Genomic DNA, 12,620 nt, shown 5'->3' on the forward strand with positions numbered 1-12,620 from the left:
GGGTGGTGGTGGGTTATTAGTTACTCATTGTTATTATTGTTTTCTATTTGCAATTTATACATAAGTTGCACAGCATATTGTTCCTTTTTATATTTTAATAAAAAGATGTAAATATAAAATAATAAGTGTTTGAGGCCTCTGCAGATGAGGACAGAGCCCACGAGAACGGAGACGGGGCGTGCAGGAATGGGACGGGGATAGAGACAGGAGGGCCCACGGGGCCGGGAAAAAAATTATCCCCGCGTCGTTTTCTCCTCTGCACATCAGATAGTACTGGACTACTGGTGGTGGTGGTGGTGGTGGTGGTGTGGTCGCTCGACTCGTCTGGGTCACGTGAAGTTTCTGCCTCAAAACGGCTAGTACGTCAGATCAACGTCACTGAGAAAATCCCTAAGGAGCATTCGAGGGCCAATGGATGTGTCTAGCGACCACCCCTCCCTCCCCGACGCAGAAAAAAAAAAAAACCCTAACGGAAATGACGTGACACTCACAGCTGACCTATCCTGGCCTTCCATGTACGCGGCTTCTGGGTGAGAGTTGAAAATGTTAAATTGGAAGATGGCGATCGTCGGGGTTTAGTGTTGGCAGTGAAGTGTTAGAGTGTCTGCGCTGCATCACTTCCCTACGTTAGGAAGGAGGCGGGCTTGGCATGCTGAGCCGCGGTTAGTCTTTCCTCTCATCTTGTCACGCGCAGGGGTGCGCGCTGCGTCCCTTTCCTCGCCATGCCGGCGCTGTATGAGCTGGCCTGGCGCTTCCTGCACGCTTTGCTCTGCCTGCAGCGGACTTTACTGTGGTGGCTTCGCACGCGCTTATGGAAGTGGAACTTGGGCTGGATCTACCGCCTGGGACGCTTGGTGGCTGCTGTCCTTGTGCCTGCCGCCTTCGACTTCCAGAAACGGGCGGCAGGACGCGGCGAAGGCAAGGGGCGGGTACACGGCGGCGGCCAAGGCGCTGGAGCCGCTGCGAGGTGGAGGCTGCGCTGGCGCGCGGACGCTCGCTCTCTGCGAAAGTTGCCGGTGCACGTGGGGCTGTTGGTGGCCGACGAAGAGCAGGAGGAGGAGCAGCAGCAGCGCGAACCGGGTTATGTGGAGATTGCCAACCTGGTAGTGTGGTGTATGGCGGTGGGCATTTCTTACGTCAGCGTCTATGACAGCCAAGGTAAGGGCGGTGTGGTTCGGGTGGGGAAAGGAAGGGATTTGGAGCGTAACGCGGGGGTTATGGGAACTGAAGAAACAGGTGCGTGTAGACTCCTAGTGGGACTGTATAAAAAGAAATTCTTATGTTAATCACTCCCCCCCCCCACCCCGTTCTCCGATCATAAGTTTGTCTCCTCCTGTGTCAGTGTACAACTGTCTTTTATAAACCATAATTGGGTGCAAAGTGGAGCCCGAGAGGGAACAATAATCCTGGTGTATGTTATATTACATAGTAACACAGTAGATGACGGCAGAAAAAGACCTGCACGGTCCATCCAGTCTGCCCAACAAGACAAACTCATATGTGCTAGTTTTTGTGTATATCTTATCTTGATTTGTAACTGTCATTTTCAGGGCACAGACTGTACAAGTCTGCCCAGCACTATCCCAACCACCAGCCCCACCTCCCACCACTGGCTCTGGCACAGACCGTATAAGTCTGCCCAGCACTATCCCCGCTTCCCACCACTGGCTCTGGCACAGACCTTATAAGTCTGCCCAGCACTATCCCCGCCTCCCAACCACCAGCCCCACCTCCCACCACCAGCTCTGCCACCCAATCTCGGCTAAGCTCCTGAGGATCCATTTCTTCTGAACAGGATTCCTTTATGTTTATCCCACGCATGTTTGAATTCCGTTACCGTTTTCCTCTCCACCACCTCCCGCTGGAGGGCATTCCAAGCATCCACTACTGTCTCCATGAAAAAATACTTCCTGACTTTTTTTTTGAGTCTGCCCTCCTTCAATCTCATTTCATGTACTCTAGTTCTGCCGCCTTCCCATGTCCGGAAAAGGTTCATTTGCGGATTTGTGGATTAATACCTTTCAAATATTTGAACGTCTGTATCGTATTGTAATTGTATATCCACTGGTCTGGCGATCACCTTATCGGTACATTGTAAGCCACTTTGAGTCCATGCATGTGGAAAAAAGTGGGGTATAAATGTGCATAAATAAATAATATTACTCTTTACTGACTTCTATGTAGGTTGTGGTGCTTCAATTTTTTTTCTAACCCCCATGTATAATAGTAGCCAGGTAGGAAATTGACCTTATTTTGGGTTATTTGTGTCAGACTGGCAATCCCCTGGGCAGATGTTTGGGGTACATTTACCAAACAAGCAATATAATAGCTTAAAATATTTTTCAAGGATTGTGCATAACCTTCATAGATTTCTTTGAACTGAGTCTCATATATTTTAACTGTTCTTAAATTGGGCCCATAGAATATAACTCCTAGGAATGTATTTTTTGGAAGCATTATTATTTTTTAAAATTCTTATTAGGTTTATCGTTTTAAAAAGTTATTGTGTTTGTGCAGGATTATTTACATGGTATTAATTCTGAGAAACCCTGTAGAAATCAGTCAACAATAAAAAAAGGGGGGGGGGGGGTCTTGTATGCATGAATAAAATTCAGCATGTAGTCCTGGTGCTAATAAGGAACAAAGTTATTTTATGATTAACAGTCCATAGACCGAACAGATTCAACAATATAAAAAAACAAAGTAACGTTCCTAACTGTAGTACTATAGGTCTCCAAAAACAAAAATTCTTTTTCTCCTCTTTCACTCTGATAAGGTAAGGAAACATTGTAACCAAACAAGTGCACTCAGTGCTTAAGCTGTAGGATCTAATTCTAGTTAAGAGTTCAAAGCCCCAAGTCACAATCAAACAGGCACTACAGACTCCTCATCAAGTGTTTTCATCATTGCCAAGATATGTTCAAAGAAAAATTCCTTAGTAACAAGAAGGTGAAGTAATATAATCAAGCAGTAGGGGTATCAAATGTCCAGAAGACATTTGCTGAAGATTCATTACCTATGGAGAAATTACTGTAGACTTAGGGTAATAGCACCTGAAAGTCCCAATCCAGAATTTGTCAGCTCATCTAGTGATTGGGTGTGGTTTTAGATTCTTCATTGACTTTAGCCAGGGACAGAATCTATCTAAGAAAGTGTACTTTACTTTGTATAAGTTGAGAGCAGTACCTACTTTATGACATTTTTTTTTTGCTAGGTTAACCTCAATTTATACTATCCCAGTTATGTTACTGTAACACTCCTGAGAGGAAATCTGCTGGCAAGCGGAGAACTCAAACGCCCCACAGTAAAGACAACAAAACTTTTAATCAAAGAACATCTTCCAGTTTCTGGTAGCCTTGGTCGCTCTCCCACTTTTCGTGTTTTACTGTAACACTCCTGTAAAGGTTTAACTAGTAAAAACTATAAAAGGTTAGTAATTGCAGAGCACTTCAGCAAGGATGATTTTTAAACTTCAGTTTATTCAAGTGACTACTTTAGTGATAGTCCTTCATTAGGTACTGATATGTGCAAGAATAGTTTGTTAGCTTGCATGTATTAGAAATAGGGGTTCTCTAAATGAAATCTGAGTCAATTTACAGTTTTTCAACATTCCTTGAGGACCCATACTTTGGAGAAGCATTTGATATCATAATTTTGTTTTTCTTCTGATGGAATTTAATTTGACGTTGATGTATTTTCTTATCTTTTTGTAAGCCGCTTTGAACCGAAGTACTGCAATTCAGTGGGATATAAGAGTGGATTGGAGTGGATCAGATTTCCCACTGGTTAGGAGCATTACTTCACTATGCAGTTAAACAGAACTAAAACCTAAGCAAGCCTTAACTTAGCAAAATTTCAAATTGATTCTAAACTCAAGGTATAGAATGCCATAAAAATTGGAACAGCAACTGTGTCACATTCTTTGGCATAAGTTTTTAGCAATTATCTGCAAGGAAGAAATGCTTTAGTAATCCCTGTTATGACAAACATAAATGTACAACTTTGAATTGGGACGTGGTGCATCTTTTTAAATATGCTACACTTTCAGTTTTGAATAGAGTCCACACTGAATAGGTAACATGTTTATTTTCATCTTCTGAGTAATGGAAGAGGGTACTTAAGGTAGGGGCTGTTTGCTCTCTGCTGCAGTAATGTTATTTCTGCGCTGTTTGGGTGTATTTGTTTTGTGTGTGTTTGTTTTATGTAATCCACTTTGGATGTGTTAAAAGAACAGGTTTAAATTGGGCCTTGACAAATCTAGGAGCCAGCAGCTAAAATCTTTAATTGCTCCTCCACCCCACAAGCAACTTGAACAATGATGGAATAATTTTTTTTTTTTTTGGGGGGGGGGGGGGGGGGAATCACCCTCCTCAGCAGTAGTTCCTTTAGGTAATGATTTACTAAGGCACTTTTTTCTATTTCTTTAGGCCAGGGCTCAACAAAACCCAGGTGCCATGCCCTGGGACCTGGGATTTCTTATGTCCGATTGTTGTTTTTTTTTTTTTGCTCCCCGTTCCTCAGCACTGTCTCAAACACCTCTCCTTCTGCACGGCAATCGGGCTCCACATATACTTGAGCTGTGCGGTACAAGGGGTTTGGGAAGTCTTGCAGGACTCGAAAGTGTTAGATTTCTCCTAACTTTCTGCAGAGCCCAGCCCAGTCACTGTGCAGGGGAAGAGAAGGAGTTTGAGGCAGAGATACTAGAGAGACTGGAGGGGGCCCCAGGCTATCAAACATATAAACGGCGAGTGACCAACTCACTCGCAAATGCGCAGTAGAGACTTCCCTCTCTGTCCCGCCCTGCGTCAATACGTGATGACGGCGGGGCGGGACAGAGAGGGAAACTGCGCCACCGAGGTTGCTACCGCTCCCCCCCCCCCACTCGGAGTCGCTGCCGCTGCCACCCCTCCACCCGGCCGGGGCCCTCTCTTCCCTTCTGAACTTACACATCCATTCGCCGAACGCAGCAAAAAGTTACTGTATATACCGCCTATTTAATCTATTTCTAAGTGGGTAGCAACTGTACATCAAATCACTGTACAAACCTAACTAAATCATACAGCAGAGGCAGAGATTCAGGCAGCTTATTCCATAACAATGGAATCATTCAAGAAAATGGAGAAACCTTGCTCCTGAGAGTTGACATCATTTTTCTGGATGCAAAGCCAAGAACTTATCTCCCCGAGATCATAATCTTGTAAAGGCTGATACCTTCATATTTTTTCTCCATTATATATTTAACTCCTGTTTTGCTGTAAAGCTTCCCAGCACTAATTACTTGAATTGGACCCAATAAACACAGGTAACCAGTGCAGTTAATGAAGGATGGGAAACATGGTCCCAGTAATTTGGCTGTACCATTTTGAATTCTGTAAATGCCTCCCCTTTATAGTAATTTCTAGAACATAGTGCGCTGTAGTAGTCCTTAAACAGGCAAAGCAAAATCCTGCACTATGAAATTCTGTTGCAGATTAGAGGAAGAAGAGCCAGCCTTGCTGCCTGAGAAACCTGATGCTTTAAAAAAAGAAAACTAAAACAACCCCCCCCCCCCCCCAAAAAAAAAACTTTGCCATCTAGATTGTATTCCCCCAAGTACAGGCATGCTCACTTCCAACTAAATTCCCCTCCCAAACAAGGGTGGGGCAATACATGCTTGTGACGAACCCAAAGCTCTTATGGGGATTTAACCCCAGCTTGTTCAAGGCCATCATCTTTTGTAACATGCAAACATTAATCTTAACTAGCAGAGATCCTTGTGCATCTCTTAAGGGAATATACAGCTGAAAGTCATCTGAAAACATCTGAAAGCAGATCTCAGAATTGGCAATAAGAGCTGGAAAAGCTCTGTATATATCAAGGACTGTCAAAGAATAGTTTGAGGACGCTTCAATTGGAGCAGAACACTGTAGCCAAATTGGTATCAAGAGAGAAGAAATTTGGTCATGTGACACCAATTTTGGCTGATCTACATTGGCTACCAATTACAGCTAGAATCTCATTCAAATTGCTTTGTCTTGTCTACAAGGCTTTTCATATGGGATTACCAAAATACCTGTTGGGCAAATTAAAGTACGCACCTTCCTCTTAAAAATGCTTGATAAAGCTTCCTTCTTTACACTCTGTTAGGCTAAATGCCACTAGAAACAGGCATTTTGTTATGCAGGTTCCATTCTTTGGAATTCATTACCCAGAAATTTCATATTATTTCCAGTTATACTACATTTCACAAAACTTTCATTAAGATTTGCTTATTTAATGATAGTTTTGGCTTCTCTGAGGTGTGAATTTTTTTCTTAAGAAACTGGTTTTGTAATTTTTTTTCAAGTTCACATTGTGATATTTTGCTCATATTTAGTGGTTGTATTTATACTTTATCTTTTAAAACTTTTATTGTAAACCACTTTAACACTTTATTGTATTAAGCAGTATATCAAATCAATAAAACCAAATGTGAGAGAAATACCCCTTGAATATGTGAATATGAAATCTTAGATTCAGACCTCAGGAATTGAACACTCTCCCAGTAGAGGCTAAACTGTTTGGTAATAACATTGTAAGCAAGCATATACAATGTTGCATGGAAGTTCAACCATATAATCATCCCTTTATCCACATATGTTCCCACATCATCACTTGGTGACTACTTCTTGTGTGTGTTTTTCCTGAAGCCTAATTATCAAACATTCAGTATTCCTTGAGCATTCACAAATATTGCTGTTCTGTTATAACTTTCTGTATTTACACAAAAAAGGAAGACCTGAAACTTTCACACCTAGACAAGGTTTATAGGTGTGTGTTCAGTAAAAGATAAACCCTTGCCAGACACTGTAGGAAGGCTCCATGAATTATTCATGGACGTCAGCAAGTTTGCCTCTTTAAAGCATACTTGTTGGTCATGTATCCCGACTTCCCATGCATTGAAGTTGTTTCCTCAGCTGTAATTTCCTTAACCTCCTAAAACTTAACCTTCCCTATTAAGGCAGACAGGTCAGCTGAGCCAAATCTAGGTCCTTGTACAACCCCATTATCTTATTGTACAGTGAGGTTAAAAGGCCACAGTCCAACTAGAGAAGTTAGTTGTTACTGAAAAATGTGTTTGTGAAAATGTCATTGGTGTCCTTGCACTCCAATTATTAGTCTGGGTTCTTTACCCATGTACTTTTTAGTAGTACACTGTGAGGCATATTTTCAAAGCACTTTGGGAGGCTAAGTTCCATAGGTTTCTATGGAACTTTGGGAGGCTAAGTGCTTTGAAAATGAGCTTGTGTGTGTCCCATTGTGCCCTGTTTTGCTTTGTACCTTGGCATGGTAGAACAAAGACATTCTTTATCCTGCTAGACTAGTCCTGATGAATGTTATGTCCTCTTACTAGCAGATGGAGGTTGAAAGTAGAAGTCCTTCCAGTGACATCACCAGTATAAGGACTGGTGCAGTCTAGGACTCTCCAGCATTTTTGTCTTCAGTAGAGGTTGGTTCAGCAGATTTGGTATATAGGTCTGACTCCCTGTCCTGCAGTCCTTGAGGTTGAATCCCTTGGCTGGCTGCTGTTGGGGTTTGGACTATGGCCCTTACCCACAGTTGTTAGGAGTGGTTTCCTCCAGATTTCCAAGCCTTGACCACGAGCCAGTGCCAAGTGAGTCTCCCTGGTCCTGATAGAAGTGTCTCTGTTCTTGTGATCTGAGAAACATGTAAGTGTTTTCTTTGGTTCTGGGTACTCGGTAGGAATTGTCAGTCCTTAGTGATGCTTTTGGCCTGGCCACTGCACCCCATGCCTTCTCCAAAGTCATGGTAGTGACCACCTATCCCCACAGATGAGGGTTCCAGGTACCTTAATACTTGACACCTGGTCCTCTGAGCCACCCTTATCATGATGGAGAGAGTTTCTGAGTGTTGGAATGGTTTGGAGGGGATGAGTCTTGCCAAGAGTCAGTTGGGTCTTTCACAGGTTTCCAAGTCTAGGAACATAATTGAGACCAGCCCAAACATCTACTCTGCGTGGCTTAAGCTTACAAAGAGCCAAATCGCGTTGTGGATGTGGGAGGCCTATTTTCTTAATTATTCATATGCCTTGTTATTTGCAGGGCTGAGTGGCAGATTCCCAAGCACTAATGGCTCAAATTGTATACAGAATCCACACTAAGCTGTGCACTAAGTCTTACCATGCTTTATTATATTTGCACCTACCTTTTCTCCATTTTATTTTCTGTATCCTCCATAAGTGGCAGTTTAGGGAAATTGTTTGAATCGTTTATTGCTTTTATTTTTTTTGTCTAGACATCTGTGACTTAAGTACAGAGCTCTCTAGCTGAGATTTCATTTGAAATGTAGCGAACAGCCATTCCTGCTTTTGTTTTTGCATCATTTTTTGTACCATACTTTGTATTATCTCTGTGATACTATGTACCATACTTTCTAAGCCGCACTGAACCTGCTATCGAACGGGAAAGAGCGGGGTATAAATGCCACAAATAAATAAATAAATCAGTATTCAAAGGAAGTTTACAGGCAGCCTTTAAACATAACTTTTTCTTATTTGAACTTTCAGCCCTTGTATGGATATTATTTGGGCTATAAACCTGTCTGCACAGTCTGGTTAATTATTGGTTATTAAAGGGGCAGAGTGAGAGCGAGCCACAATTATCAAGGTGGCAGCCTGTTAAAACATGTAGCTGCAGTGTATTGATTGCGTATGTGTATTAAGTGCTGATCATATGTAGTAGTGCTGAATATATGTATTTTAAATGCCAGTGTCGATGTTTTAGAACTGTTGCTGCATATTGAACCCTGTGGAATTAATATGCTATTTGTTGGGAGTCTTAAAATATTCCGTTCAAAAGTGTGTGTTTGGGTGGGGGGGGGGGGGGTGCTTCTCCAAGATTGTCTTAAAGCCTGAGTACATCACCTTGGAAAGATGCTCAGAATTTAAGATTAAAAATGACTATATTCTCTTCCCCTCCCCCCCCACCCAACAACACCCAATGCTATATTTGGAAATGGAAATGCTGACATTGAGTAAGGGCATAGTATCATATCTGAGTAACAATGAGTGATAAACCACTTCTGGGTATCTGGAAGCAAGGAAACAAGTACACTGGGCTTGGATTATTTTTGTGAATTAAAAGGCCACATGCATGATCGTGAGCTCGTGGGGTTAAGTGGATTAACAATATATTGAAGAGTCCAGTAATAATACAAAAATATATGGTCACTATCCTATATAATAAAACACACCTCCAACATTCTGAAGCCGAGAAAGTGAAGCCTTGAAGCATTCCTGCAACGTTCCCCCCCCCCCCCCTCTCTCTCTGACACACACTCTGAGACCTTGCTAGCGGCCGTTTCATTTGTGTCAGAAACGGGCCTGTTGAGCATTCACCTCCATGCAGTGCTTTGAATTGTCATCAATTAAAGTCAACTGGTATCCTCTAGAGGGCAGTACTTTTGGTATATAACTTCAAAACCTCCAGTACTGCTGAACCAAGCAAGAATTTATAACATGGTAAAAAAATAAAGTGCCCCCAAGACTGAGGGGCAACTTTGGGTGGCTCTTTTGAATGTTAATGTTTAAAAAGTGAGCTGCTTGGTGTTTTTCAGGGATCATGTCTTAAAATTTCTGAGTACACACAGGCCATACAGACTAAATTTAAAGTCCACAGCTTCTCTGGGAGTGAGTAACACGGAATGGATCTACTTCTTGGTATCCTAATGGATACTTTGTGACCTGAATTGGTGGTGACTATCAGAGGGTGCTTGGCTTGGACAGTTGTGACTCCATTGTAGTTTATTTTATGATATCTGCTTGTAAAATCTGAACTAAAACATTTAGGGGTGAAGTTACCAACATTGGTTACCGTTAAGATCGGTTATTTTACTGTCAACATGGGTTATTAATAACTAGATCTCATTGCATAAAATAGTACCTGGGACCTGTGCTAAAATACCTTAAGTTGTGGTACAATGAACTGTCTTAATTGTGGTGCACGTTAATAACGTCTCCCTTTAATCTAAATACCAAGGTTGTATTAAACCATTGATCTTTATATGTTTATAAGTGGAAGGGGGGACGGTGACCTTTTGTTGTCACACACCCTGAAGTTTTTTTTTTCTTCCTGTTTGAACTACTTTTTCACCTCTGCTACTTCCTGCAGAAGTCTCTTGGCTGTGCCTAGTCGGTCTCTTTCCATAGCATCCCACAGATCAGTCCACAGAATTGTAGGTTATGTCCCTCTACCAGCAGGTGGAGATACAGAGAACTTCAGAAGTTTACTATATGTAGTCATATGCAGCCACCTTAACCTCAGTATTCTCTCTATCTAGCAGGTAGATAGTCATAACCGTCCAGCTGTGGATTGATTTGGCTCCTGGCCTGGTCCCCAGGGTCTAGTTGAGCTTCTGGGGCATGAGGTGTCCTGGTCCTGGGACTTGGGTGGTGGTGCCAGGTCCCTTCCTTCCTCCCCCATCGCCCCCTCCTCTGCCTGACCGGGGTTTGTGTTTCTCACTTTCCTGACTTGGCATGCGAAAGTGATTTCTGATGGGGTGAGTAGTCTTTACCCAACATTTGCTGGTGGGGGAGAACAATTGTGGATCCTGGTATGGGAGCTGCTTCTGTTTTCTGTGCCAGAGCTCCTCCCGTTGTGCCTGTGCAGGCCGCTGTACAGCCTGACACCTCGGAGCGTTGTGTTCCTTCCCGGCTTGTTTTGGTAGGCACAGGGCAGCTGTTTTATCCATCCTATTAGAAGCTGTGACTCAGCTATGTTTTCAATGGAGCATATTTTATTTCATTTTCTCTTACTGCTTGCCTGGCCAAGCAGTTCTGGCATTAATGGATCACTTATCCCTACTCTCTTGTACTAAAGATTGCAGTTCTCTTTATTTTTGCGCACTGATACTGGCCACTCTCTTGCATACTAGCCCCAGCATCCCCAGTACCTCGAATTGCTTTCATGGTATGAGGCACCTAGTATTTCATGAGGAATGGACCATGAGCTACTTCAGTGTAGAGGTAGCTTAATAGTTGCAACCAGCTGAGAGTGAGCACAGAGCGCTAGAGGTTCATGTCCTGCTGCAGCTTGCTATCTGTAGTATGCAATTGTGTAAACAGCCATATTATGTTAAGCCATCTGACTCTGGTTCTCAGCTGCACTTGTTAGCTCCAGTTCTCAGCCAGTTCTAGTGCATAGCCACACCAGCCAATTCTTGACCCTCTCTGCAAGAAGTTGGCTCATGCTTAGGCATCAGACCACTGATGTGGCTTCCAAATCACATTTGGCAATCTACCTTTTGAAAGTAATCTTGTGCTTGGAGAAGATCTAGGGCAGTTGGGTAAAGACCTGAGGGACGAGTCTCCGAGATTGCAAGGGGACGAGACTAAGGATGATTTTAAATCCTCAGTTTTGTCTTAGGTTTTGTGAGGCCAGGAAAACCACTTGGTTTCCGCTTCCACTATGACAAGCTGCCTTGCTTCTGGCAGAATGAGCTCGGCTTCAACTCCAGGTCTATCTATGCCTGCTGCATCTCCCAGTGATGGAGTCTCGGCTCACTCCTCTGGTTTCATAATAGAACTCCTCTATATGGGTTTCATGAGGAGTGAACCAAGATTGTCTCTGTCTCAGACCATGTCATAGTTTTTTCTATCGCACAGTTACAACCTGGATTTCTTCTCTCATTCTGCTACAGTTTTGTCTTGGAGTCTTCATGCAAGCTCAAACACAAATATCAGGTAGTTCTTGCCACCTTGCCAACGTTTCTGCCTTTAGGCACAGTCGAGTCTGTCCCTAGTTGCAATTGGGGGAATGGGAAGTTGTTCCCTTTGCTTTGTAGTTCCAACCAGGGATCTTCCTTCCAGCTGAGTTTGGGTGTCATAACAGTCTAGGGTGTTTACGTTTCAACTTTTTCACAATGGGAACCTTGGAGTGTGTAATAGTTCAGTCTGGCGGGGAGAGTTTCTAGCCTCCCTGGACCTCAAGGAAACATCCTTTCATATTCCAGGTGCACCTTCCTGCAGAAGGGCTTCAGTGATTTATGACCATGTCTTTCAGCCTTTCCACATGACCAAGGACATTTTTTTTCAAGGTCCTGGTGGTAGTGGCAGCTTTCCTTCACGAGGATGGATTGTAAGTTCATCCATACCTTGTGATTGGCTGATTTGTGGCTCTCTCTATCAAGAGACTCTGCAGATTTCATCCAAGATAGCTACTCTTCTTCAGTCCTTAGGATTGGTGATCAATTTCACCAAGAGTCAATTGTTTCCAGCACAAATCTTGGCGTATGGGGGAGTAATATTCTATATAGGCTTGGGAAGTCCTTTCTTCCTTTTGCTCCTCAGCAACAGGTGCCAACTCAAGTCCGGTTCTACTGTCCCTACCAGTTCTGTGGATCTGTGAATAGGTTCAAGTTTTAGGCACAAGGGTCGCTTTCTTGGATATTCTCCTATGGGCCTGATTCTGCACCAGGCCACTTTGGTCCCCATCTCTATGGTTCCCTTCAAGCCAACTTACTCTCAACGGGTGATTTCAACACAACTTTCCGCTGACATTTCAGAAGTTTTCTCTCTGGAGGTGGTAATCTGAAGCTTTTAGGCTGCTAGGGCATGCCGTAGCTGGGAGCAACAGATTTCAGAA

At 43.2% G+C, this 12,620-nt stretch overlaps 1 protein-coding gene across 1 annotated transcript in view; it reads left to right on the plus strand.

Moving 5' to 3' along the window:
• Window positions 1-519: 519 nt before the first annotated feature.
• NUS1 (NUS1 dehydrodolichyl diphosphate synthase subunit) overlaps window positions 520-12,620 on the plus strand; it is a 36,575-nt gene continuing 24,474 nt past the window's right edge. Inside the window, exon 1 of the mRNA XM_030198547.1 lies at window positions 520-1,158. Within this exon, the coding sequence (XP_030054407.1) occupies window positions 723-1,158 (436 nt within the window). The 5' untranslated portion in view covers window positions 520-722. The remainder of the gene's footprint in view (window positions 1,159-12,620) is intronic.

Source organism: Microcaecilia unicolor, chromosome 3 (assembly GCF_901765095.1).
Source record: "Microcaecilia unicolor chromosome 3, aMicUni1.1, whole genome shotgun sequence".
Lineage (NCBI taxonomy): Eukaryota > Metazoa > Chordata > Amphibia > Gymnophiona > Siphonopidae > Microcaecilia > Microcaecilia unicolor.